This window comes from Notechis scutatus, chromosome 1, assembly GCF_049901735.1.
Source record: "Notechis scutatus isolate UNSWTSFEM ecotype Mainland chromosome 1, rNotScu1.2, whole genome shotgun sequence".
In the NCBI taxonomy this organism is placed as follows: Eukaryota; Metazoa; Chordata; class Lepidosauria; order Squamata; family Elapidae; genus Notechis; species Notechis scutatus.
Window position 1 is genome coordinate 331388189 of NC_142009.1, and position 26357 is coordinate 331414545.

The 26357-nt window shown below is 47.5% G+C and overlaps 1 protein-coding gene and 2 long non-coding RNA genes across 4 annotated transcripts in view; 1 reads left to right on the plus strand and 2 right to left on the minus strand.

Annotated features, from left to right (window-relative positions):
• LOC148133542 (uncharacterized) overlaps nucleotides 1-26357 on the minus strand; it is a 726392-nt gene that overhangs the window by 477407 nt on the left and 222628 nt on the right. The gene's annotated exons all lie outside the window — the stretch shown is intronic.
• On the plus strand, nucleotides 46-17204 carry ATP5F1D (ATP synthase F1 subunit delta). 2 transcript variants are annotated; one of them, XM_087952699.1, is made up of 5 exons: nucleotides 46-269; nucleotides 1258-1411; nucleotides 3610-3698; nucleotides 5448-5574; nucleotides 17149-17204. In XM_087952699.1, the coding sequence occupies exons 1-4, from the start codon at nucleotides 132-134 to the stop codon at nucleotides 5568-5570; spliced, it is 504 nt and encodes a 167-aa protein (XP_087808825.1). In that variant the 5' UTR covers nucleotides 46-131; the 3' UTR covers nucleotides 5571-5574; nucleotides 17149-17204. The 2 variants fall into 2 exon arrangements, with proteins under 2 accessions (XP_087808825.1, XP_026540927.1); XM_026685142.2 differs by lacking the exon at nucleotides 17149-17204 and adding an exon at nucleotides 9714-9860 and having other exon boundaries at nucleotides 48-269.
• On the minus strand, nucleotides 22424-22844 carry LOC148133546 (uncharacterized). The gene is made up of 3 exons (XR_015747451.1): nucleotides 22783-22844; nucleotides 22570-22627; nucleotides 22424-22483 (listed from the first exon to the last, which is right to left on the minus strand). It is a non-coding gene; the product is annotated as an uncharacterized LOC148133546 (long non-coding RNA).

Here is a 26357-nt window from a genome sequence, read left to right on the forward strand (position 1 = left end):
CCTGCTTCCCGTCATGCCTCGCGGCAAACCCTCTTTCCCTCCCCCACCGCGGAGTCTGCTGGGAGTTGTAGGCCAGGCTTGGTTCCCGGTCGACCTCTCTGCTTCTCCTCCGCTCTGCCCTTGGCTTCGCCATGTTCCCAGTCGGTCGTTTTCTCGCCCGCGCTTTGGTTTTGGGGTCCCGGTCCCCGTCCCGTCATTATGCCGAAGCGGCGGCAGCTGCTGCTACGGGCCCTGCACAGCTGGCCTTCACCTTCGCCTCGCCCTCTCAGGTATTGTCATGGCAACCGAACTGAGGCGGGCACGTGGGCCTCGGGGCGGCAGTGCCCGACCTGCTTGCTGGGTCGCGTATTCGTTGTCGGAACGGTCTTGTGGGTTTGGGCATCCGTGAAGGTCACGTGTTTTGTTAACCCGGGTTTAGCCTGTTGTAGTTAACCAGATCGAGATGCAAGCAATGTAGGCGGAGAAGGAGGCTGGATTCGCTTAACAACTACATGATTCACTTAATAACCCATGGGGGAAAAAGGCTTTGAAATCGGGCACGATTCACTTAACAGCTGCCTTGGTTTACCAATTTAAATTCTGGTCATAAATCGAGGATTATCTGTATTGGGCTTCCTGGATTGGAGCTGGAGGACATCGTTTCAAATTTTTGGAGGCCATGGGTTCTGTACCCAGATAAATAATTATTTTTTAATTTATAAACCATTTGATTGTCAGCAACTCTGGGTGGTATATAAGTATCCTTCATATGAATCAAAAATAATTATCAGCTCTTTCTCTTCTCTCTTGCTGTATTTAAAAAAATTGTGCTGCTGAGCTTTCTCTCCTTTTTAGGTTCCTTGGAAATACACCTTTACAGGTAGTCCTTGACTTACAACCACAATTGAGCCCAAAGTTATTGTCATGTGAATGTTTTTTCCATTTTATGAGTTTCCTTGCCACAGTTGTTAAGTGAATCACTGCAGTTGTTAAATTAGTAACGTGGTTATTAAGTAGATCTGGTTTTCCCCATTGACTTTGCTTGTCAGAAGGCTGCAAAAGGGGATCACATGACCCAGGTCACTACACTGGTCATAAGTGTGAGTTCCCAAGCGACTGAATTTTGATTATGTGACCATGGGGATGCTGCAATGGTTATAAGTGTGAAAAATGATCATAAATCACATCTTCCAGTGCAGTTGTAACTTTGAGCTGTCACTAAATGAACTGTTGTATGTTGAGAACTATCTATTTTCCTTCCTATTTTTTTCCCTACAGGTTTTTTACAACGCTGCCATTGTGAAACAGGTGGATGTTCCCACTTTAAGTGGATCCTTTGGCATCTTGGCCTCTCACGTTCCTACTCTGCAAGTCCTGAGACCTGGCATTGTAACCGTCTTTGATGAGGAAGGCTCCTCCAAAAAATATTTTGGTGCGTGTGAAAATGAAAGCTGGCGAAAAAACAGGAAATTATCTTGGCTGAGGGCATCTTTCAGAAAAGTTCCGCAGCCCAGTTTTCCTCTGAATGAGAATGTGCAAACTGGGCTTGGGAACTATCAGTAATTAGCTAAAGTAACTGCTGAAGTGTTTCTGAGCACAAACTTTTGCTTGAATTAAAACATTCTCATATTTTGCAAAATTATTGTTCACAGCTAGAGAAAGGACTTGTTCACCTCCCCAAATTAGTTCTCTTTCTTCCAAATATTGACTAGCTATTAACTTCCAAAGATTAATTGTGATAATAGCATCAAGGTCACGACAAATAATACCACTTTATACCACACTAAGTGAAGGCACACTTGGAATAAAGCATTTAGTTCTGGTCACCGTAATACAAGCATGTTGCTGAGACCCGAGAATAAGGGTCTTCAAACTTGGCAAATTTAAGACTTGTGGACTTCAACTCCCAGAATTCCTGAGCTAACATGACTGGAGGAGGAATTCTGGGAGTTGAAGTCCACAAGTCTTAAATTTGCCAAGTTTGAAGACACCTGCCCTAGAAAGTGCAAAAAAGAACAACGATGGTAAAGGTGTGTAGGCTAAACCCTACTGTGAATGGCAAAGGAGCTTGGTATGTCTAGTATATTTAAGACAGGGATGTCAAACTCACATCACGGCGTCACTTGACATATTGGGACTTTTTCCCCCCTTCACTATACTGGGTGTGGGTGTGGTCAGCATGTGACACATCCAGCCCGCAGGCCAGGAGTTTCACAGCCTTGATCTAAGAGAAGAATTGAGGGAGAAATTACCATTCTCTTCTAATACTTGACTGGTTGTCTCAGAGAAGAGGGGACTGACTTATTCTCCTAAGTACCAGAAGGCAGGACAAGAAGCAATGGGTGGAAGCTTGTTAAAGAGAGAGCCAACCTAGAAGCAAGGAGAAATTTTCTGACAGAACAATTAATGGAGTAGCTTACCTCCTGAGGTTGTGGGTGCTCCATCACTGGAGGTTTTCAAGAATAGACTGGACAATAATTTGATCAGGGTGATATTAGGTCTCCTGCCTTAAGCTGTGGGCTGGGCGTAGGTCTCCAAAGCCCCTTCTAGCCCTGTGATTTTATGTTCAATGTACCTGTATATGCACAGAAAGGATTAAAAGTGGCCACGCTCCCTCTCCTTCACCCACTGAGCTGATAAAATGAAGGTGATGGTAGCAATGCAAGATGCCTGATTTGGCAACAGACAAATTTGTTAATGGCCGTTACAGCCGCACTGAGAAAAGTGACTAATGATCGTTTTTCATACTTATGACCCTTGCAGCATCCCATGGTCACATGATCAAAATTCAGACAGTTGGCAACTGGCATGTATTTATGATGGTTGCAGTTATCCGGGATCATGGGATGACTTTTTACAACCTTCTGACAAGCAGAGTCAATGGGGGAAGCCAGATTCATTCAACACCCATAACTGCGTTGATTCACAATACTTGTGGCAAGAAAGGTCGTAAAATGGGGCAAAAACTCAACTGTCTTGCTTAGCAACAGAAATGTTGAACTCAACTGTGGTCATAAATTGAGAACTACTTGTACTTCACCTCAGTTAAGAGAGGAAGCCCCTAACACCCTAATCCACTCTAGTTATATTTAGATTGATTAGATTCCCTGGTTAACTTTCTCCAGGCATGTTAGACTACAATTCCCAGGATTCTTCATCGTTTCTTCATTGAAATTTGAATTATTGGGTGGGGGGGAGGTGGTATTGTTTCTAGGCAAAACTTAAGCCCTTTTTCTTTGGGAAAATGTTTTTTTCCGCAATGCATTTTTGTGGAGAAGAGGAAGATATTTGGGGAAACCTGAGGATGTACCTCAAGCATCCAGCAGAAATCTTCCTTTTCCTCTGGATATTTTAAATAATTAGTGGGTTTGTGGTTGCTCTTATTTTGCTGGTGGTTTTGCTTTGGCTTTGTTACAGTCTGCATTTTCTGACCTCTGGCTGGTCCTCCCACCATCATTGATTGTAGTTTTGTACCTCATGCATTTCATTAGCCAGGCATCACCCAGAGAACATCCATCATTGCCTAGCTAGAAAAGGAATGAAATAAGCAAATCTCTGTAGGGAGGGAATTCTAATTACTTGGGGCCTTTGACACTGACTGATTATACCATTTCTTTGCAATTGTTGTAGTGAGCAGCGGTTCCCTCACTGTGAATGCAGATTCCTCAGTCCAGCTGTTAGCTGAAGAAGTGGCTTTATTGGATCAGCTCGATGCTGCGGTTAGTATTGGTCTGTCTTCTTTTCATTTCTTCCTTCCACCACCTCCTGCAGACAATCCCCACTTCTGCCAAATTAGGAGGGATTTCTCTGCACCATGCTGACTGAGCAGCACTACAGTTCGCTCTCTTTTTTTAAAAAAAAAAATCAATTCTGCTGCAGCTCAATTACCATTTCAGTCAGTATTCAAAGTAAAAAAAATGGTTTGGTTAAAGAAGTACTCATTTTTGTAGTTAAGTTTGAAATGAAGGGTCCTGAGAGCAAACCCCATTCCTTGCTAGCACTGATGATGTTACCTAGTTGGGTAATGAAATGTTTGCAAGAAAACTACCAAACTCAGAGAGCACCAAAGATCTCTCAAGTACTAATCTCTTGAGTATTAAAGACTCTATATAGAAGACATGAATGGGACATCCTGCTCATTAATGCAAACATGCCAGTTGGCAGTCTGGTTTTTGTCTGATTTTTGGCAGTCTGATTCTCAGCCATCCAGGTCATGGCTGTCCCAAAGGTGCTTTTTTCAGGAGGCAGCTGGACTTTCTTCTTTTTTTTCTTTTGAAGATGTTTTGCTTCTCATCCAAGAAGCTTCTTCAGCACTAACAGGATAGTGGGGAATGGAAGGATTTATATTCCTTGCAGACAGCTGGTCATTTGCATCCTTTTAGAGTAGTTGAGGCCACTTGGAGGTTTATGTGTCCTTGGGATCACCTGAGTAGTACTCCTCGTTCCTGTAGTCTGCAGTTTTTTCCTCTGGAAATCCATTCCTACTCCCACATCATTCAAAGAGTGTTCATCCCAAATTGTGTCATGCCCCTGGTGGAGACTGACTCTGAGGGAGAAGAGGAACAGCCCACAGGGAGTGGAAGTGTGGCTCCAGAGGTTGTGGAGGAGGCTGGGGAAGGGCAGAGGCCGGCTGGGCAGTCAGAGGAGGACCCAGGTCCATCCCCTCTCCATCCTAGGGCACGTAGGGAGGAGAGGATAAGGGAGAGATGTGGTCTGCTGGGGAGGAGAGGGCCTTGATCCTCTTCATGGGCTGCAGCTGTGACAACTGGATAAGAGGGTGGACATGCGTACGGGCAAGCGCTGGAAACAAAGCATGGAAATATCTCTAGTTTATTGTTCCTCTCTGAGTTTGGCGTCCTTCCCAATGTGTGTTCTGATATCTGTGGACGTCTTCCAGCCCTTATCTTGCCTGGCTTGTGTTGTTTTTTTACTCTTTATAATTTAAACGGCATTTCCTCCTTCCTGTAACTGCTCGTGTGGGAGTTTTTTGTCTCCAGTCAAGGATATTTGGAGCTGGGAAGCAAAGTGAAGGAATAAAAGGGGCTTCACCTGTTTTTTGTGACTGTGTTTATTTTGTGTCCCACCCTGGGTCATCACAAATTGCTCAAAGTCCGTAGAGATTCTCAGTCATCCAAGTCATCCCTGCTGGTTCGCAATTCTGGGAGTTGAGGTCCCTGCATCTTAAAAGTTCCTGAGGTTGAGGAACACTACCCTACAGAGCAGGGGCCTTTCGATCCACATCCATTTCTCTTTCCCTACAAGGCCCCCATATCGACTGATGTTGCTTCTTTTGCCTTAAACCAGGGGTGTCCAACCTTGGCAACTTTAAGACTTGTGGACTTCAACTCCCAGAATTCCTCAGCCAGCAAAGCTGGCTGAGGAATTCTGGGAATTGAAGTCCACAAGTCTTAAAGTTGCCAAGGTTGGACACCCCTGCCTTAAACCCTGATATCTTTTCCTGTACACAGACAGCTAAGTCAAACTTGGACAAAGCATTGTCAGAACTCACATCGGCCACCAACGAGGTAGCGAAAGCAGAAGCCCAGATCAATGTGGAAGCCAACGAAGCACTTGTGAAAGCTTTGGAGTGAGCAGGTAAGTAATTCTCGTTGGGTTTCCGCTTCGGTTGAGCCTCCGACACCTGCTTAGAACTCCCTGTTCAGTCGGCAGCCGGCATTTGAGGATTTATAGTCGAGGACCGCAGGTGTTTTTTTTTCTGGCCAGGCAATACAGATAGTCCTTGACATATGACCACAACGGAGCCCATGATTTCCATTACTAAGCAAGACAGTTAAGTGAATTTTGACACATTTTACTTTTTTTTTGACGCGGTCATTAAGTGAATCACTTAAATTGTTAAGTTAGTAACATGGTTGTTAAATGAACCTGGTTTCCTCATTGACTTTACTTGTCAGAAGGTCACAAAAGGTGATTGAAGAACCCCAGGGGCACTGCAACCATCATAAATACATGCCAGTTGCCAAGAGCCTGAGTTTTCATCACATGATTGTGCAGATGCTGCAACGGTCATAAATGGGAAAATGGTTGTGTCCTTTTTTTTTTCAATGCTCTTGTACCTTTGAACAGTCACTAATCAAATGGTTTTAAGTTGAGGATTATCTGTAAAGGCTATGTTCTTGAGAGCTGGGCATGAAAATATTTTTAGCATCATACGCCATAGATAGGGGTCATGCTATTTTCCAAGGCACTTGAAGGCCAGACAAGGAACATTGGAGGGAAACTGATCCAGGAGAGATTCAACCTGGAAATAAGGAGAAATTTTCTGACGGTGAGAACAATCAACCCATGGAACAGAAGTTGCCCTCAGAAGTTGTGGGAGCTTCATCACTTGAGACTTCATCACTTGAGAAGACATAGGACTCCTATCTATCAGAAATGGTGTAGGGTCTCCTGCTTGGGCAGGGGGTTGGACTAGATGACCTACAAGGTCCCTTCCAACTCTGTTAACCTGTCATGGTGGCAGTATTTTATATATAAAGATACAGGTAGTCCTCAATTTATGACCGGTCACTTAACAACTGTTTGAAGTTACAACCAACCTGAAATAGGGAGAAGAAAGAGGGAAGAAGGAGAAAGAGGGAGAAGAAAGGGAGGGGTGGAGGAAGGAAAGAAGATGAAAACGGGAAGGAAGGAAGGAGAAGTAGGGAGGGAGGAAAGAAGGATGGAAGGAACCACACACAAGGACCCCATGCCACCTAGGTAGGCCATCAAGCATTAAGAAAGGCCATGCTCAGGTGAGATTCGGCAGCCGCCAAATGTAGTTTGATCACGACCTGCCAGGTTTGGTCATTCAACATACAGGGTTTTTTTCCCCCTTCTTATCTTCCCATTTCCTCTCTGCACTATGATTCATCAGAAAGCCTTTTCTTGGGCTCAACAGTGGAATAAAATAGCTTCTGTAAGGGGAGCACCCCAGGTGGACACCCAGAGTCCCAGACTGAAGCTTTGCCGGCTGGGTTCCCATAGCTTGCTTTTAAAGCGTGGATGAATTTGTGGATTCTGGGCATTGGGGTGCTTTCCGTGGACAGCAGGCCCTGGTAAGGTCAGAACCTGGCTTGATACCTGGATAGGAGACCACCGGGGGTTGGGGAGCATGAGGACAATCAGCTAGCCTGGGAAATTTAAAATGAGCCATGTGAAGGCAACGCTGCTTTTCTGTAATGGAGCCAATAAAATTGCACAGGCTTGTTCATGACATCACCAGGATTTGGGCTCCACCCAAGGAAGACTTTAACTTTGAGTGGGGGGAAACCTAGCCCGATCATGTCTAGGTCCTCATGCTAAGCCATCGTCCGATTCATGCGTTGGGGCAAAGCCTATTGTGTGAATGCAGCAATTATGAATGGCCGGCTGCTTTCTGTCTGCAAGGAGAATGCTGAAAAAGCCACTTCTGGCCACCCAGTACAGCCTTCTCTTGGCATGGAGGAGCAGCTACATTTTCTCTCTCTTTTTAGTATGGTTTCGTCCTACTCCGGCCTAGCATGTTCCGGGTAGATAGGATTGCAACGGCCAGGATTCAGCAGTGCGTTTTCTGTGCACGTCAGGAACTCTGGCCCAGTGCTTCTGGAGGCGGGGCTGGCCAAGAGAACGCTGCATTCGAAGGAAATTGGGAAGATGAGTTTGTTCCCTACCTTCCCCAACCTGAAGATGTGTGGACTTCATCTCCCAGAATTCCCCAGCCAGAGTGGCTGAGGTTGGGAAATACTGCTCTAGAGACAATCAGATAGGAGGGAGAAGAGAATTCTGGGAGTTCAAGTCCTCCCAGGCTTAAAGTTGCCATGGTTGGAGATCCCTGGTCTAGGTTGCTTGCAAGCAAAGACATAATTGCATTTCCTCTGGGTTATTCAATTTCCCGACAAGCCAAACTAGATAATCCAAATCCAGTCAGATTATAAATGTCCATTCTGGGAAGGTAAAGCGTTGGGAGTGTTGCTCGGCATCTCTCTGCCACTAGGTGGCGGAGCAGGATAAAGAATTTGGATAACCCTGACCTGCATTGAGGTATGTCATCCTATAAGAATTTAAACTGAATGCACTTGGATTTCAGTGTAGGTAGTCCTCAACTTACGACTGATTGCTAAGACACTGTTCAAAGTTACGATGGACCTCGAAAAAAAGCTACAATCACTCGACTGCGATTTTTCTAAATGTTTTTGTCGGAAGTCAACGTTTGCTTCCATTTCCAGAGAAAGGCAGCCCATTAGCAAATGATGGTTTCCCTTAATGACTGTTGGGGTTTGCTTTGTGACTGCCACATTTGTTGAACAGCGGCCAGAAAAAAAAGTCATAAAATTGTGCAGGTCATAAAATTGGTGACCCGCTTTACGACCATCACGACCTCTGAAGGAAATTGTGGGCTCAATTGTCGTCATAAGTTGAGGACTACCTGTATTTGTAATACAGGCCTCTAAATTAAGGCATAATGTCCATGTGGAGGAAGAAGCCCAAAACTGTCACTCAGTAAGAAAAAGGAAAAGTGCTTGTAAAAATTGAGAGGCCAAACTGCATGCAAACAGAATGGAATAATAGATTTGGAAGGGACCTTGGAGGTCTTCTAGTCCAACACCCTGTTCAGGCAGGAAACCCTATACCATTCCAGACAAGTGGTGGTCCAGGCTCTTCTTAAAAACCTCCAATGTTGGAGCACCCACAGTTTTTGGGTAGAGCCATGGTGGCGCAGTGGTTCGAGTTCAGTACTGCAGGCCACTTCTGCTGACTGCCAGCTGCTGGCAATTAGGCAGATTGAATCTCACCAGGCTCAAGGTTGACTCAGCCTTCCATCCTTCTGAGGTGGGTAAAATGAGGACCCAGATTGTTGGGAGAAAGAGGCTGACTCTATAAACCACTTAGAGAGGGCTGTAAAGCAGAATATAAGTCCAAGTGCTATTGCTATTTTGGCGGCAAGTCGTTCCATTGATTAATTGTTCTCAATATCAGGAAATCTCTCTTCAGTTCTAGGTTGCTTCTCTCCTTGATTAGTTCCCACCCATTACTTCTTGTCCTGCCTTCAGGTGCTGTGGAGAAATGATCATATATATGTGCTAGTTAACTGCTAATGTAACCTAGCTGGGTAATAAAATGTCTGCAAGAAAATAGCCAAGCTCAGAGAGTACCAAGGACTCAGCAATTCAATCCTGAGCTGCAAATATTCTCTTCTATTGGATAAAGATCTTTCCATCTACTCATTTTTAATCCTTGAGAAGGTTGCTGAGTTATTAACGTGGAAGGGGCTGGTTTTCTGCAGAGCCCCCTCTACCAAACTTCATTTATTTGTGGCAGCATTTCTTTTAAAAATTGCATTGTCATCTTGGGGTAGGAATTAATTCACTCTTGTTGCCAAAACAAAAACAGTGCTAAGTTGCAAATCTTGTCTGTGCATGACTTGTTTTGATTGGCAGAAGCTCTGCAAAGTTTTAGACAGGTTTTTCCCCCCAGTCTTAATGGTGATTAAACACGGACCTCCTGTATGTAGAACGGGTGTTTTACCACTGGGCCTATCACTATGGGGAAGTGGAATTATACAGCTTCAGCCTGTCATGGGAGAGGAGAGGAGAGGAGAGGAGAGGGGGGCAGGGAGCAGGACCTGAGCGGCAGTAAAGTTGTTTTTTATCTAATTTCTGTTCCAAACCCAGAAAGCAAATAGCCAGGGTCAACTTGCAACACAAAACCTGGCTGTAAAATTTCCTGATCTTCCTTCTCTTTCTTCGTTACAGGAAATTCCACCACTGTTGCTTCAGAAGTGGCTTCCTTAAGTTCTGGACCTCTCCTCATCCTTCCCTCTCTTCTTTTGGTCTGTACAGAATTTGTGAATAAAGCTTGACAATGAACTGTTACTGATTAAAGCAGAAGGTTGGGCCAAAGCTCCTATTTTATTCCTTGACTTTTCTGTTGGTTTTTCAATTATGGCACCTGAAATCAGCTTGCCATCTTTATAAAATACAGTGGATACATGGCGAAAACCACGTATCTAAAATCAAAACAGTCTCTGTTTCTTGACCAGGGTATATATACGCTCCTTATGGAGACATCCAGCGGTTAGTGGGTATGTGCATTCAGCAATAAAAGAAATAGCTAATTTCAGATATCTGAACTGTTCTCAGGCATGAGGGGGATCCCTTGGTGCTCTCTGAACTTGGTTGTTTCCTCGCAGACAAACTAGGTGACATTTTTTGTGCACTGATAAAGTTAGCTAGTTTGGTAAGGAAACGTCTGCAGGAACGCAGCCAAGCTCAGAGAGCACCAAGGACTCCTCATTTCAACCCCAAGCTACAAATATTCTCCTTTATTAGTGTTCAGACAACAATTGGTGTGTTTTTAGTCTCTTTGGAGAAGGCGAGAATTAGTAGATAAAAATGAAAGACCAAGCGCATTTTTGCTAACTGTTGGAAAATAATGTCTTGCTAGTAAGAGTTGCTCAATGGGGGAATTCTTCTTCACTCAAAGTACAGGTCGTCCTCCACTTACAACCGTTCATTTAGTGATTGTTCAAAGTTACAGCAGCACTGGAAAAAGGGACTTATGACTGTTTTTCACGCTTAATGGCCGTTGCAGCATCCCCGTGGTCACGTCATCAAAATTCAGATACTTGGCAAACTGGTTCTTATTTGTGACGGTCGCAGTGCCCCAGGGTCACGCGATCCCCTTTTGCGACCTTCTGACAAGCAAAGTCAATGGGGAAGCCAGCCGGTTTACTAACTTATCAGTTGCAGTGATTCACTGAACAACTGAGGCAAGAAAACTTAAAGGGGCAAAACTCACTTAAATTTCTCACTTAACAACAGGAATGTTGGGCTCAGTTATGATTGTAAGTCGAGGACTACCTGTATGAAGGCATAAGATGAATAGGTGAACATCAGGTTTGTAAAAGGTGTAATGTAGATATGAAATTCTAGCATCAAGCTCAGAGTTGGACAAAATGAACTCCAGATTCTCCAAGTTCTCTCATTCCACCTGGGATCCCTTTCGCTCAAATAGGAATGTCAAGCCCATTAGACAAAAATAATGTTGAACATTCACTTTGCAACACTATTGTTATGAAAACCAAACATACAACCCACATTCCCAAATGTTGTTTCACTAAGATAAGCCTTTAAAAAAAAAATTGCCTCCCAAAAGTGGGCCCTTAAAGCACTTCCCTTGAAGGCTACGTAGCTCTCTGGCCTGATACCTTGCATTTAAAAATATTGCTTTAATTTCAAAAATGTGTGCTGCCAGCATGCTACATAACAGCCATTCCTGGTATGATCTTTATTTTCTGAGAATGAATCAGAAAAGAATCAAAATCTGGCAAGATTTGCTTGCCTTGCAAAAATTTTGGACCCCTCTCTACAGGTGGTCTTTGACTTACAACTGTTCATTTAGTGACCGTTCAAAGTTACGATGGCACTGAAAAATGTGACTTACGACCGTTTTTCACAGTTACGACCTTGGCAGCCTCCCCAGGGTCACATGATCTAGATGTCAGCATTGCAAGTAATGCAGCCATTTCAAAGCAGAACTCTCTTAGGCAGGTTTGATTCAGCTTCGGGCCTGACGTCAGATACTTGGCCAACTGGCTCATCTTGATGACCTTTGTTGTGTCCCATGGTCATGGGATCACCCTTTTTGCGACCACCTGACAAGCCAAGCCAACAGGGAAGCCAGATTCACTTAGCAACCGGGTTGCTAACTTGTCAGCTGCAGTGATTCCCTTAATAACTGTGGCAAGAAAAGCTGTAAAAACGAGGCGAAACTCACTCAAATGTCTCACTTAACAACAGACGTTTTGGTCTCCATCGTGGCTGTAAGCCGACGGCTACCTGTGTTTACTGTTTAAAGAAACAAATTAATTGGGAGGTACTACAGATAGTGGGAGTAGGATTCCTCACAAGCCGTGGTTCTTTTTCAGGCACCGAGTTGGAGGGAAGGCATGTTGGAAATGTTCACCGCCATGGTTGGCCTGGGTGGGTGTGGGTGTGGATGTGGGGAGGTCACGTTATCTCCAGAGTTTTCTAACAGAATCTTTACCAAGAGGATCTGGGAATATCATTGGCAAAGTTGAACGTCCTTGGCATATAAATGGGGTTTTGATTTTGACTTTGTGGAGGTCCTTTATTTATTTATATCCCGCCTTTATTATTTTTTACAACTAACCCAAGGCGGCGAACATATCCAACACAGCTGCTTCCTCCTGGCTTTCCCCACAACCACCACCCTATGAGGTGGGGTGGGCAGAAAGAGAGGGACGAGCCCCATGATGGCGAACCTGTGGCACATGTGCCAGAGGTGGCACACAGAACCCTCTCTGTGGGCATGCACACTGGCCAGTTGGTCTTCGCGGGCTCCAGAGTACCAGAAAACAGCCCCAAAACCAGCCCATTTTTTGGTCTGTTTTCAGGTTGTCTTCTGGGCTGTTTTTGGAAACGAAAACAGCCCCAAAACAGCTAAAAAACTGGTATGCGCACACTGGCCAGCTGGTCTTCAGGTTTCCGGCGCTCCGGCATGCACACATGCGCTTGCATGCACGGGCGTTCCAGTTTGGGCACTGTGCCGAAAAGGTTCCCCATCTCTGGACTAAACCAAAGTCACCCAGATGATTTTCAAGGTTAAGGTAGGACTAGAACTCGCGCTTGCTTGCTTCCTAGCCTGATGCCTTAACCATCCACCAAACCCACCTCTTTAGGTTTATGTTCCTAAGTCAGTTTTGTGTAACCTGGTCATCAGAGTCAAAACCCGACTTGGACATAGACGAGAGTGCTGTAATGCAGCTCTTATTGCCGTCTGTTTGGGCTTGCTTTATTTTTTTTTCTCAAAGCAATTTCTCAGATACGTTGCAAATCATCTTGAAAAAGTAGTTTGTTTGCTTGTTTTGTTTTGATTTCTTTTTAAAAATATATACTTGGACTATTTGAAATCGGCACAGAGGAAGTTGCAGTTCCAGAGATGGTTGCAGACAAAATCCATACACCATCCATTTTCAGGAAGGGGGGAGAACGTCTGTCTCAGCTCTCATTTGGCCGAACCTCCCATTTCCCCGCAACCCAAATTGGCTCTTCGCTTTCTCTTCCTCCTCCTTCTCCTCACCCTCCCTCGAATTTCACCCGTTCTGCTGTGACGCCGGCTTAGTGGGTTGTGCCCACGTCAGCCTGGGTGTGATGATGCCGTTATTTTTGGTCTTTTGCCACCTAGGATGCAGTCTTGGTCCTCCTCTCCAATCCTGTCTTGCATCGACCTCTCTTGCGCGCGTATATTCTCACTCTCTCTTGCAAGAGATCAAAAAATAGACCCTCTGGGTCTTTTTAAAGCTTTCTTTGCTTATGAGTTTATTAAAAGCAACCAGCGGATTATTCCAAGCTTGTCTTGTCTCCTGCTTCCCTCCCTCTTCCCCACCCCTCCTTCTCCCCAGTCTCTTCCTTTCTAAAGGTCAGATGTTCTCGCCACGCACAGAACACAACCAGAGCTGATCCTAATTAGAACACGACAGGAATAACCAGCAATAGACCACCATCTTTTGATGTTCTGCTTCCGGCTTTGCTTTTCTCTTCAGCTCCTTTCTTTGTTCCACCACACCATCCAGCCCCTCCGTTTCTCCCCTCAACCCTCCAAACCTCCCTCCCTCCCGCAATAATCTGCTTCTGACAGTTTAGTAAAATATCTTGGGTTGGCTGGCAATAATAGATGTTGTGGTTTAAGCTGTATCTTGCTTAAGAAGTTTGCCTGCTCTTCTTTTTTTTAAAAAAAAGACAGCATCTAAGAAAGCAGCCAGTGCTGCATATCTCACAGAGTGGGAGTTATGCAAATCTTTGCGGAGGGGGCAGAAAATACTAGAAGGAAATGTCTGCTACATTCGCACAATGCGCTGATCTATCGCGGGGTTGGTTTCAGAGGGTGGTGACACGTTGTCTGAATCCAAGCATCGGGTGTTTATAAAATGATGGTCCGGCTATTGTATAAGCCCATCCAACTGTAGTTGGATGTATTTGGATACATCCAAATACATCCAACTACAGTTGGATGGGCTTATACAATAGTTGGATATATAAACTGTCTAAAAAGAAGGGAGTGTCCAACCTCGGCGAGTTTAACACCTGTGGACTTCAATTCCCAGAATTCCCCAGCCAGCCCATGCGAAGCACGAGCTCACCGAACCCCGTTGGTCCCACCGGTTGAATCGCACCCCTGGTCATAAGCGTGAAGAGCGGTCGCAAGTCACTTTTTTTCCGGTGCCGTTGTAACTTCAAATGGTCAGTAAATGAACTGTGGTCAATATGCTTCGGATTAAATCTCCCCAGCTGTCGGGGGTTGTCCTTCTTCCTTCTGACACTTGTTTTTCAAGGAATTTTCCCTCATGCGTTTCATACACACACACACACACATCCTCCCCATCCCTTGGCTGTCCTAAGATGGCTTTTCTCCGGGTAATGAGGTATGAGGTGAGGAATGTGGGCTGCTGGCCAGGAGTCCTTTCCCTGCCCCCCCCAGACCCCACCAACGCCTTCTCCTCCCCCCTTATAAGGTTCGGTCTCTGAGGCCTCCTTCGCTCGCCTCCTTTCTAGGGAAGAGTCGGCCCAAAGGAAGCCTCTTCCCAAGAGTCCAGCTGCCTCCTTCGCCCTTGTTTGCCTTCCCCCGGGAAATGTCTGAAGTGGGCTGGGGCTGCCAGCGGCCTGGCTTTTGAGAGCCAAGGTTTCCGGCCAGGGGCCAGAACAGAAGCAGAGGGAGAGATGAGAAATGAGGGTGGACGGAGGCATCCCTGCTGTTAGTTTTCAACAGCCAGGCGAGTCCTCCAAGGTTGGTCTGGAGGAAAGCATGTTCCTCAAGAGCACAGGAGGTCTTCAAACTTGACGGCTTTAAGACGTGTGGACTTCAACTCCCAGAATCCCTCCTCCAGTCGTGTTAGCTCAGGAATTCTGGGAGTTGAAGTCCACAAGTCTTAAACTTGCCAAGTTTGGGGACCCTTGCACTAGATTCTAGAATATAAAAAGAGAATAACCACGCCCACTTCTAGCACCGACGATGTTACTTAGTTGGTTGATTAAACGTCTAAATCAGGGGGTCTTCAAACTTGGCAGCTTTAAGACTTGTGGACTTCAATCCCCAGAATTCCTCCTGCAGTCATGTTAGCTCAGGAATTCTGGGAGTTGAAGTCCACAAATCTTAAAATGGCCGACATTGAAGACCCCCATGCTAGACCAGGGGTCTTCAAACTTGACAGCTTTAAGACTTGCGGACTTCAACTCCCAGAATTCCTCCTCCAGTCATGTTAGCTCAGGAATTCTGGGAGTTGAAGTCCACAAGTCTTAAACTTGCCAAGATTGAAGATCCTTGCTCAAGAGAAAAGCCCCCAGAGGCAATTCAAAGTCAAGGCAGGCAGTCCTTGAGTTATGACCACAACGGAGCCCAACATTTCTGTAGTTAAGTGGCTTCCTCCCCATTTTACGACCTTTCATGCCACCGTGGTTAAGTGAATCACTGCATTCGATAAGTTAGTAATCTGGTTGTTAAGTGAATCTTGGCTTCCCCATTGACTTTTCCTGGTCAGAAGGTTGCAAAAGGGGAGAGCATGAATCCGGGACACTGCAACGGTCATAAGTATGAACCAGTTACCAGGGGAGTCTGGATTTCGATCACGTGGCCCTGGGGAGGCTGCAAAGGTTGTAAGTGTGAAAAACGGTCCTAAGCCACTTTTTTTAGCGCCGTGGTTAACTTTGAACGGTCACTCAATGAACTGTTGTAAGCCGAGGACTATCTGTCAGTCCTTTTTGGTACAGGTAGTCCTCAGCTTACAACAGTTCGTTTAGTGACCGTTCAAAGTTAACCACGGCGCTGAAAAAAGTGGCTTAGGACCGTTTTTCACTCTTACGACCTGTGCAGCCTCCCCAGGGCCAGGTGATCGAAATTTGTACACTTTGTAACTGACTCCTATTTATGACGGTCGCAGTGTCCCGGGGTCATGTGATCCCCTTTTGTCAGAGCAAAGTCAATGGAGAAGCCAGATTCACTTAACAACCTTGGGGCTATCTTAACAACTGCAATGATTCACTTAACAACTGTGGCAAGGAAGGTCCTAAAACGGGGCAAAATGCGCTTAACAAAATGCCTTGCTTGGTGACAGAAAGTTGGGGCTCAGTTGTGGTCATAAGTTGAGGACTACCTGGTCCTGGCTGAGTAGCAGAGACTAGGGGTCTCCAATCTTGGCCACTTTAAACCTGGAGGACTTCAACCCCCAGAATTCCCCAGCCAGCAACCTTGGCCACTTTAAGCCTGGAGGACTTCAACTCCCAGAATTCCCCAGCCAGCTTTGCTGGCTGGGGAATTCTGGGAGTTGAAGTCCTCCAGGCTTAAAGTGGCCAAGGTTGGAGACCTCTGGCAGAGAGAAAGCATTGTTATATCCCAAGAAACTGGTCTTTGGATATCTTGAGCATTTTTTATCCTCATGGAGAAAGCTCAGCAAATAGCCATAAACATAGGTAGTCCTCAATTTACAACCATTCGAAGCCCTGAGAAAAGCAACATGCAGCTGCTCCATGCACTTAGAATAGCATAGCATCCTCATGGTCACATGATCAAAATCGGGGTGTTTGGCAGCCATCTTGTATTTGTGATGGTTGCTGTCTCCCAGGGTCATGTGACTGCCGTTTGCCACCTTCCCAGCTGGCTTCTGAGAAGCAAAGTCAATGGGAAGCCGGATTCGCTTAGCAACTGCACAGGCTTAACGACTGCACTGTTTTGCTTTACAACCATGGCAAAAAAAGGCACAAATTACTTAGCTACCTTCCTTAGCAACAGAAATTCTGGTTGTTAAGCCAAGGACTACCTGTATTGTTTGTGTAGTTGGGTCAGAGGAAGGACTACCTTGGTGTGTATGTCGTATGTACTCCAAAAACAATGTGCTTCGGTCCTTTAGCTCCTTCCAACCAGAGAAAGGCAGAATTTGGACTATGAACCTTTGACCCAATTTAAACTGCTTCTCCAGCCCTCTCACCTATCTGGATGCTGAAATTTTCTGCGGGGATAATGGTGGATAACATGCCCCATTTCCCGGAGGGCCCAGCAGAGGCTTTTCCTTCCCTTGGGGAGAGAATTCAGCCTCCTTCTTCCGAGTTCGTGACTCTGCCAACTCAGCATGAGGGCTCGCAAGAAAGGGGCACGACAAATTTGTTCCTCTCCCAGAACAGGCCACCCCACGCCATGTCGAAGCCAAACGCAGAATCCAGGAAATATTTGAAGGGGAAAAAAAAAGACTCCCTCGTGTTCTACGGATCTCCTATCCAGATTGAGCCTGTCTTTCTCCAGATTGAGGCCTCTCCCTGACCCCCTGTGGAACGGGGTAGACAAACACGGCGAGGAGGACAACTGAGGCACAAGCGGTGCTTGGTGTACTGGGAATCAAAGCATCTTCCACCCACCAGCCCTCTGGCACTCGGGATGGTGATTCATATGGACCTGAATGAACTCTCGGGACTGTGGGGGAGAAAAAAACATTGGTAGATCTGTGACGGTGCAATAAAACTAAAGCAGAAGTGGTCCAACTGTGACAACTTTAAGACCTGTGGACTTCAACTCCCAGAATTCAAGTCTTAAAAATAACCAAAGTTGGACACCCCTGATCTAGAGCAACTCTGTAGATGGGCTGGGATTCAAACCCCCACGGCTATTTGGGAAACTAGGCCCCAAACGCACTTACCGGCAGCAGGATGGGGAAAGCAGTGCGAGAACCGGTTATCGTCCAAAGTTGCGACATCTCTAGAAAGGGTGTGACACATCTCACCGGCAGAGCAACACATCAGAGTAGAAGAGTAGATGGTACTTGGGTGTCCGCTTTCCAGGACAGAGAACTAAACGCCACATAAAAACAACAGTGCAGAATCAGCCGGCCGCCTGCCTTCGTGTTTCAAATGGACACTTGACCATATAAGGGGGCCGAATCACATTTGGGGAAATGATAAAGTTGAAGAGTCAACTTTTTTGTTTCTTTTTTGGACCTCACCTATCCGTAACACAAGAAACAGGCTAACCTTCCAGATTTTTGTCAGGATTACTGGCACCACCTCAGTCTGGCATCTTTATATTTTCGGCTCGGATAAGGATAGCTTCTACTACCAATCTCACTGGTTGTGTCGACCAGGATGGTTAGAAGCTGTGTTTTGTCACATTATTCTCCGAAGCCTAGTCAAAAATTCAGTGCGAGAGCTGTTGGAGGGCCAAAGGAGAAGAATTCTTGTTCAATTTTGGTACCAGGAAACAGGCTTGAAGCTCAACTTTGGAAATCCTTTGGAGAAAATGTAAGCCTAGAGGAGTAAAGTAAGATACGGAACTGGGCAAACAAGCCATTAACTTTTAGAGGAACGTTGTTTTTTTCCTTCTCCTTCCTAGCTGTGGGATCGTTTTAACAAGTAATCGTTTTTATGCTGTTAATTGTTCCAGTAAGGCAGCACTTTGTTTGTTCCTTTCCGTCCTTCAAGAGACGGAAGAAAGATAGAGGCCAGCCTCGTGCGCCATGACCCAGTCACTATGCTTGAATAGCCTTCAGAGTGATAACCTTAGGTCAGCTGCCCTGGGTGCTGGGCCAGATCTCTCTCTCTCTCACACACACACACACACACAGTCAGAAAGAACAGGCTGTGCAGTGAACCTGGTGGCGGAAAACAAGACTTTCCATTCATCGGTTGGGAGGGAAAAACAACAACCATGACTACAAGGTCATCTTCCACATCCGTCTTTCCGGCTTTGTCAGGTAGCGTCCAGATGTATGGGACTACAGCTCTCATCATGCCCAGCCTGATTTCCATGGGGAAATGACCACTCTGCTTTCATTATTATCATTCAGGTCCTCTGGATCTTTGTCCCTCACACACACCAACATTTCCTTATTTTCGCTCTTCCTCCAGCCTCAACTGAGGATTTTATGAGTGCACCAAATTTTTTTAGAACATTATCAATTTCTTCTTTTTTTTTCCCCCAGAGGAGTGGTGCCCGTTTCTATCATCCTTTCTTTCTTCTTCTTGTTTTTATTTTTTTTGTAGGGACTAAAGGATTGATTTACTTCTGGAGAGATTTTTCATTCCGTCCTGATTTTCGCTTGAACTCATCTATAGGTTGAGGCATCTTTGCCAAGGCTGGGGAGGAGCTAAACTCAAGGACCTATGGACACCTTCCCGAGTTCCTTTGATGCTGGTTGGGATGAAATGAAAAATTAATACTTCCAGCACTGCCCCCAAGCAATTTATTTAAGTTTGCGTGGTTGATTTCCAGAGTTGTGCAGCTTATTCTGTCTCCTCAAATCACCCCCTTTTTTTTCCCAATAAAAAAGTAGCTTTCCTTGAAGGTTGGCATTGCACCCTAAGTTTCTCTTCTCCACGTGGTCAAGAAATAAAGACTCCAAATACAAATACTCCCCAGAGAATTTATTCTCCGATGACCAAGATAGCCTAGCTATTTTCCCACGCCAGCTCAAGGCCGCCCTTTTATTTTTGAAGCAGGTCAAAATCTGGTCGAGGCTGCTTCATTTTAAGAGGGAGGTACCCAAATCTTTTGATGCCCAGAACTATTACGGGGGTGGTGGAAAAGAGGCAGATTGTTGGCACTGTGGAGAACGCTTTCTTGGATCATCCGAGATTCTCAAGGTGGAGTTCAGAGCTGCAAATCAATTATGGGGCCTAACCTAGATGGAGCCCCATTGGGACATTGGGAGAGGCATATCATTCTTCATATGAACTGATGGCGTGTCCATATGAAGAACGGTTGCAGGAATTGGGTATGTCTTAAGTTTAATGAATAGAAGGACGAGGGATGACAGGATAGCAATCTTCTGATATTTCAGGGGCTGCCACAAAGAAGAGAAGGGGTCAACCTATTCTCCAAAGCAAGAAACAATGGATGGAAAGTAATCCAGGAGAGAAGCAACCTAGAACTAAGGAGAGATTTCCTAACAGTGAGGACAATTAACCAGTGGAACAACTTGCCTCCAGAAGTTGTAAATGCTCCAACACTGGAGCTTTTAAAGAAGAGATTAGATGACCATTTATGTCTGAAATGGTATGTGGTTTCCTGCCTGAGCAGGTGGTTGGACTAGAAGACCTCCAAGGTCCCTTCCAAACCTGTTATTCTGTTAAGAGGAAGCAGGGGGGTACTTGGCCTGTCTGCCTTTCCCAGTTTGGCCAACCTCACCTGGCTGTTGTGAGGACATCCACACAACCCACAGAGCCCAGACAGCTGCAGCCAACCGAGCAGCTCCGGGCAGGAAAGGCGGCGGCTGAGGAAAGCAGCAGGCAGGGCTGCCTGGGTCCCTATCAAGAGGTCAGGCCGCGCCAAGCCGGAGCTGCGTGGGATCCTACGGGGCTAGGCCCCGAAATTGGTGCTCTGGGTGTGGCGCCCGGCGCCCGGTTGGCGTGGCGTTGGTAGCAGTTGGCGGGCCGTGCCCAGCTGGCACAATTGCGTGGGAGTGGGAAACGACGCACACCCGGCGCTGATCGCTTATTAGAGAGGAGGGGGGCGGGCGCTGGATGGGGCCGAGATAAGGCAGGGAGACGCCGGTGTCGCGGCCTTCCCCCCACCCCACCCCGCGCGCCGTGAGGACGTCGGGGGCCGCCTCTCCTCCGTGCAGGCGGGCTGGGCGTGTGCGAGCCTGCGCGTGGAAGGAGGGAAGCAAAGCAAGAGGCCGGCTTTCCCCTGCCGCACCGCGCCGGCCTTGACAGCCAGCTACGGAGGGCGGCCTCGCAAGGCGAGGCGGAGCGCTTTGGCCGCCGGCCAGGTTCCCACAGAGCCCTGGTTAAGAAAATACATCCCGAGCTGATGGCGGTTGCCGTGGCAACTGGCCAGCTGCCAGATTCCTGGGGGCAGGAGGGAAGCTGTGGGGGGAGGGAGCGGGAGGCCCCAGGTGCGCGTCGAGCGCGGAGGGTTCGCATGCGAGGCGCATTATGCGCTCCGACGGGGGAGTTGAGGGGGAAGAGGAGGGGAGGAAGCCAGACGGGCGCCTTGGTGGACGAGAGAGAGAAAGAAAAGAAAAAGAGCCCTCCTTTCTCTGCCCTTCTCCCCCTATTTCTCTCTTCCTCTCTGTCCTTCTCTCTCTCTCCTCCCTCTCTCCCCCTCCCTCCCTCCCTCTTTCTCTCCCTACATCGCCCTCTTCCTCTCCGCCCTCTCTCTCTCTCTCTCTCTCTCTTCCCCTTCCCCTTCCTCTTTCTCTCTCTCTCTACTTCTCTCTCTCCTCCCTCCCTCCTCTCTCCTTCCCCCTCACCCCCTCCTCCTCTTTCTTCTCTCTCTCCCTACTTCCTTCCTTTTCCCTTTTCTCTCTCTCCCCTACTTCCTCTCCCCTCTCCCTCTCTCTCTTTCCCTTCCCTCTTTCTCTCTCTCCCTACTTCTCTCTCCACCTCCCTCCTCTTCTTTTCCCCTTCCCTCTTTCTCTCTCCACTCCCTACTCTCTCCCCTCTTTCTCTCTCTCCCTACTTCTCTCTCTCCTCTCCCCCCTCCCCTTTCTCTCTCTCCCTCTTCTCTCTCCCCTCCCTCTCTCTTTCCCCTCCTCTCTCTCCCTTTCTCTCTCTCCCTACTTCCCTCTCTCTCTCCCCTTCCCTTTCTCTCTTCCACTTCCCTCTCTTTCTCTCTCTCCCTACTTCTCTCTCCTCCCCCTCTCTTTTCCCCTTCCCTCTTTCTCTCTCTCCCTACTTCTCTCCCCTCCTTCTCTCTCCACCTCCCTCCTCCCTTCCTCTCTCTCCCTTTCCCCTCCCTCCCCCCTCTCTTCCCCTTCTCTCTCCCCTACTTCTCTCTCCACCTCCCTCCTCTTTCCCTTCCCCTTTCTCTCTCTCTCCCTACTTCTCTCTCTCCACCTCCCTCTCTCTCTTTCCCCTTCCCTCTTTCTCTCTCTCCCTACTTCTCTCTCTCCACCTCCCTCCTCTCTCTTTCCCCTTCCCTCTTTCTCTCTCTCTCCCTACTTCTCTCTCTCCCCCTCCCTCCTCTCTCTTTCCCCTTCCCTCTTTCTCTCTCTCCCCTACTTCTCTCTCTCCACCCCTCCTCTCTCTTCTTCCCTCTTCTCCTCCCTACTTCCTCTCCTCTCTCTCTCTCTCTCCCTACTTCTCTCTCTCCACCCCCTCTCTCTTTCCCCTTCCCTCTTTCTCTCTCTCCCTACTTCTCTCTCACCACCTCCCTCCTCTCTTTCCCCTTCCCTCTTTCTCTCTCTCTCCCTACTTCTCTCTCCCCTTTCCTTCCTCCTCTCCTCTTTTCCCTTCCTCTCTTTCTCTCTCTCTCCTACTTCTCTCCCACTTCTCTCTCTTTCCCTCCCTCCTCTCTCTTCCCTCCTCTTCCCCTCCTCTCTCCTCCCTTCCCTCTCTCTCCTCTACTTCTCTCCCCCTCCCTCCTCTCTCTTTCCCTTCCCTCTTTCTCTCTCTCCCTACTTCTCTCTCCACCTCCCTCTCTCTTTCCCCTCCCCTTTCTCTCTCCCCTACTTCTCTCTCCCCCCTCCCTCCTCTCTCTTTCCCCTTCCCTCTTTCTCTCTCTCCCTACTTCTCTCTCCCACCTCCCTCCTCTCTCTTTCCCCTTCCCTTCTCTCTCTCCTACTTTCCCCCTCCTCTCTCTCCCCTACTTCTCTCTCTCCTCTTCCACCACCCTCTCTCTCTTTCCCCTTCCCTCTTTCTCTCTCTCCCTACTTCTCTCTCACCACCTCCTCCTCTTCTCCCTCTTCTCTTTCTCCCTACTTCCCTCTTCCTCTCTCTCCCTCCCTACTTCTCTCTCCTTCCTCTTCCTCCTCTCCTCTCTTTCCCCTTCCCTCCTCTCCCTACTTTCTCTCTCTCCCCCTTCCTACTTCTCTCTCACCACCTCCCTCCTCTCTTTCCCCTTCCCTCTTTCTCTCTCTCTCCCTACTTCTCTCTCACCACCTCCTCCTCTCTCTTTCCCCTTCCCCCTTTCTCTCCCTTCCTCTGTTCCTCCCTCTCCTCTCCTCCCAGTGAGTGCAAGAGATTTGGCGCGCCCACGCAGGGCACAGGGTGGCGCGCGCGCCTTTGAAGAGAGGGGCCGTGGAAACGGCGGCGCCGGGTGCAGATGGGCGGGGGGAGGGGAGCGCGTGGGTGCGCAGCTGCCTCTATAAGGAAACGTGGGGGGGAGTGGAAAAAAAGGGGGGTTAACCCAGCGAGGAAACGGCAGGAAAAAGAGTAGGAAGGAAGCTGCAAAGCCCGGGAAAGCGTTCATTGATTTTTTTTAAGACGAAGTCTACTTTGGTGCTATTGCAGTGCCAAAGAGAGAGCGCGCGCGAAGGAGAGGAATTGGGGAAGGGTGTGTGTGTGTGTGTATGTATGTGTGTACAAAAGAGGGAGGCACGCGAGGGTGCCTTGACCCAATTGCGTGTGAACGCGGCCCTGGGCGCCTGCGGCTATCCGCCTGGCTCTCTTTAAGTGTACTTTAGAGGCGGTTATGGACACACCTAAAGACAGGAGTCGGGAACGGAGGAGGGCACGACCAGGCTTCGTGGCTCTGGAGCGGAGAGTGTGCACAACAACAAGCTCAGTGCGCAAAAAACAGGCCTAAACGCGTCTGGGAGGGAAGGAAAGGAGTCGTTATGCTGCCGGAGAAAAAGCCCCCTCTCAAACACATTGGGGGCAGGGAGGCAGTGATGCATTTGTGCGTGCGTGTGTGTAACAGAGAGAGGAGGGAGGGGAAGGAAGAAAGAGAAAGGGAGGGAAGAAAAAGAAAGAAAAAGAGAGGGAGGAAAAAGGGAAGGAAGAGGAACCAATATGGTGGGCCAGAATCTGAGCTATAATTCCCCCAATTTAAAATTCAGCCCCCAGTCTCCCTTCTCTCCTGACAAGGCAAGATGCCCTCCTTCCCTAGACAAGCTGGGACAAAGGTTTGCAACATGCACCCTCCCAAGGCAGCAGCAGTGTGCATGGGTGTGCACATCCCCTCCCTCCACAGAGTTTTCTGGGGCATTCAGCATCTCCCAGCCCAAGCTGGCGGGCGGCAGGCAGCTTCCTCCGGGTTGCTCCAGCTAAGCCAACGGGTTCAGGCGGGCCCTGCTCCCTCCCGGGCAAGATGCCACAACTGTTCCTTTTACAGGAGAGTCCCCTCCCCTCCCCACCCCTTTCTGCCCTCTGGTGATCCGTGAAAGCCAGCACTGGGTGGGGGGAAGGAGGAGGAGGAGGAGGAAGGCAGCCCAGGGAAGAGGAATTCTATAAATGTGGGAGGGGGAGAGCGAAGGGACAGTGTGGTTCTTGTTTCTTTGGGGCCTTTCCTTTTGGTGCCCCCTTCCCCGCCTTTAGCCAATATATAAATAGCAAATTGCAAGGCCGAAAGGGCAGCTCCAGCCTGACCTTGCCCCCCCTCCACTTCCCAGCCATGGGGGCCCCCTGAAAGGGATCATTGTGTGACGTGAGTCCCTTCACACAAGCGCACAGCTCCCAGCTTCCCCAGGATATCATTCTGGGGAAGCATTCCTTCTTTGCAAAGGCCCTCCTTCCCTCCCTGCAAACCTGCCGCCAACGAGCCCAGGGATCGAGATCTGTAGGGATATGGAAGGATGGTTCACACCAGCCCTGAGGACTGGTTTCGGCTGGTTATATTGGTGCATACAAAAATTTACTAAGTCTGCATTACTATTACTATTAATCTTCCCATCCTTCCTTTCACCCATATCCTCCCACTTATGACTGTAACCTTGTTGCTTGTATCCTTAGGATTTTTATTGACTGTTTCCTAGTATGATTGGATTGCTTATTTGTACCCTATGACTATATTCTATTTACTATATACCCTGTGACTATATAACCCCATGACTATTATTAAGTGTTGTACCTTGATTCTTGACCAATGTATCTTTTCTTTTATGTACACTGAGAGCAAATGCACCAAAGACAAATTCCTTGTGTGTCCAATCACACTTGCCCAATAAACTATTCTATACTATTCTGTTCTCTTCTATATGGGTGAGCCTTTAGCTGAGTACGTTCCCTTTGGTAATTTTCTGCTTGACCAAATTGGCCGGCAAGGGTAACTCTCAAATTAACCAGTCATGAATTGGGGTGTGCAAACCAGGTTAGCAAAGTTAACTTAATAAACAACTTCAGTATGTTGTGCAAACTTATTCCTGGATGAATTTGGGCCTGTTTGTTTCCATCTCTTCCCCTTGCTGACATCACACGATGTTAAAAGGATAAATGAAAGGAGGGGGGCGGGAATTATGCATGCCATTCTGATTCATCGAATGTATGAAACCCTATTTAATATATGAATGTAATAACATTGAGGGATGTTTCGAGCACAAATGGAAACATTTTTGCCTTCGGCCTGGAAATGGTGATAAGGGGTAATCTATCCTGTTTATTCCATTTTGCCACTGTTACTTTCATTTGCAGGTGGAGTCTTCTTTTTTTAACTGTAGATCACTTTTTGCATAGAATCAGAACCAATGGTCATGTAGTCCAGTGTTTCTCAACCTTGGCAACTTTTAAGATGTATGGACTTCATATCCCAGGATTCCCTAGCCAGCCATGTCCAGACATCTTAAAGTTGTCAAGGTTGAGAACACTGATCTTAACACAACATTTTTCAAACTTGGCAACTTTAAGATGTGTGGACTTCAACTCCCAGAACTGAATTAGAGTTGGAAGGGACCTTGGAGGTCTTCTAGTCTAGTCAAGCAGGAGACCCTATACCAGTGGTGGCTAACCTTTTTGGGCTCCTGTGCCACAAATTGTGCACGCGCTTGCGTGCCAGCACCCAGAAGGCAATGCGCATCCCCCATGCCCCCTACGCATGCGTGTACAATCCCTACTCACTCACCACCCCCGGCGCCCCCTTACCTGCACTGCGCCTCACAGCTGATTTTCGGTGGGTTTGAGGCCTATTTTGGCCTCCCAGAGGCTTGAGGAAGGCTTCTGCAGGCTTTGCAGGCCGAAAACTTGCCACGTTTTGTCACTTCCAGTATTTTTGGAAAAACAGGAATTGATGAAACAGGGCTAGTTTTCAGCCTGCAAAGCCTGCAGAAGCCTTCCTCAAGCCTCTGGGAGGCCAAAAAAGGCCTCAAACCTGCTGAAAATCAGCAGTGAGGCACACGCATGCACAGTGAGGTAAGTTTGCCTGCAGCTCGCATGCCGGCACAAATGTCTCTGCGTGCCACAGGTTCGCCATCACGGCCCTATACCATTTCAGACAAGTGGCTGTCTAGTCTCTTCTTGAAAATCTCCAGTGACGGAGAACCCACAACTTCTGCAGGCAAGCCATTCCACTGGTTATGTTAGGAAGTTTGTCTTAATTCCAGGTTGCTTCTGTCCTTGATTAGTTTCCATCCATTGCTTCTTGTCCTGCCTTCAGGTGCTTTGGAGAATAACTTGAATAGCAGCCCCTCAAATATTGGAACACTGCTGTCATGTCACCCTCAGTCTATATTTCCTCAAAACTAT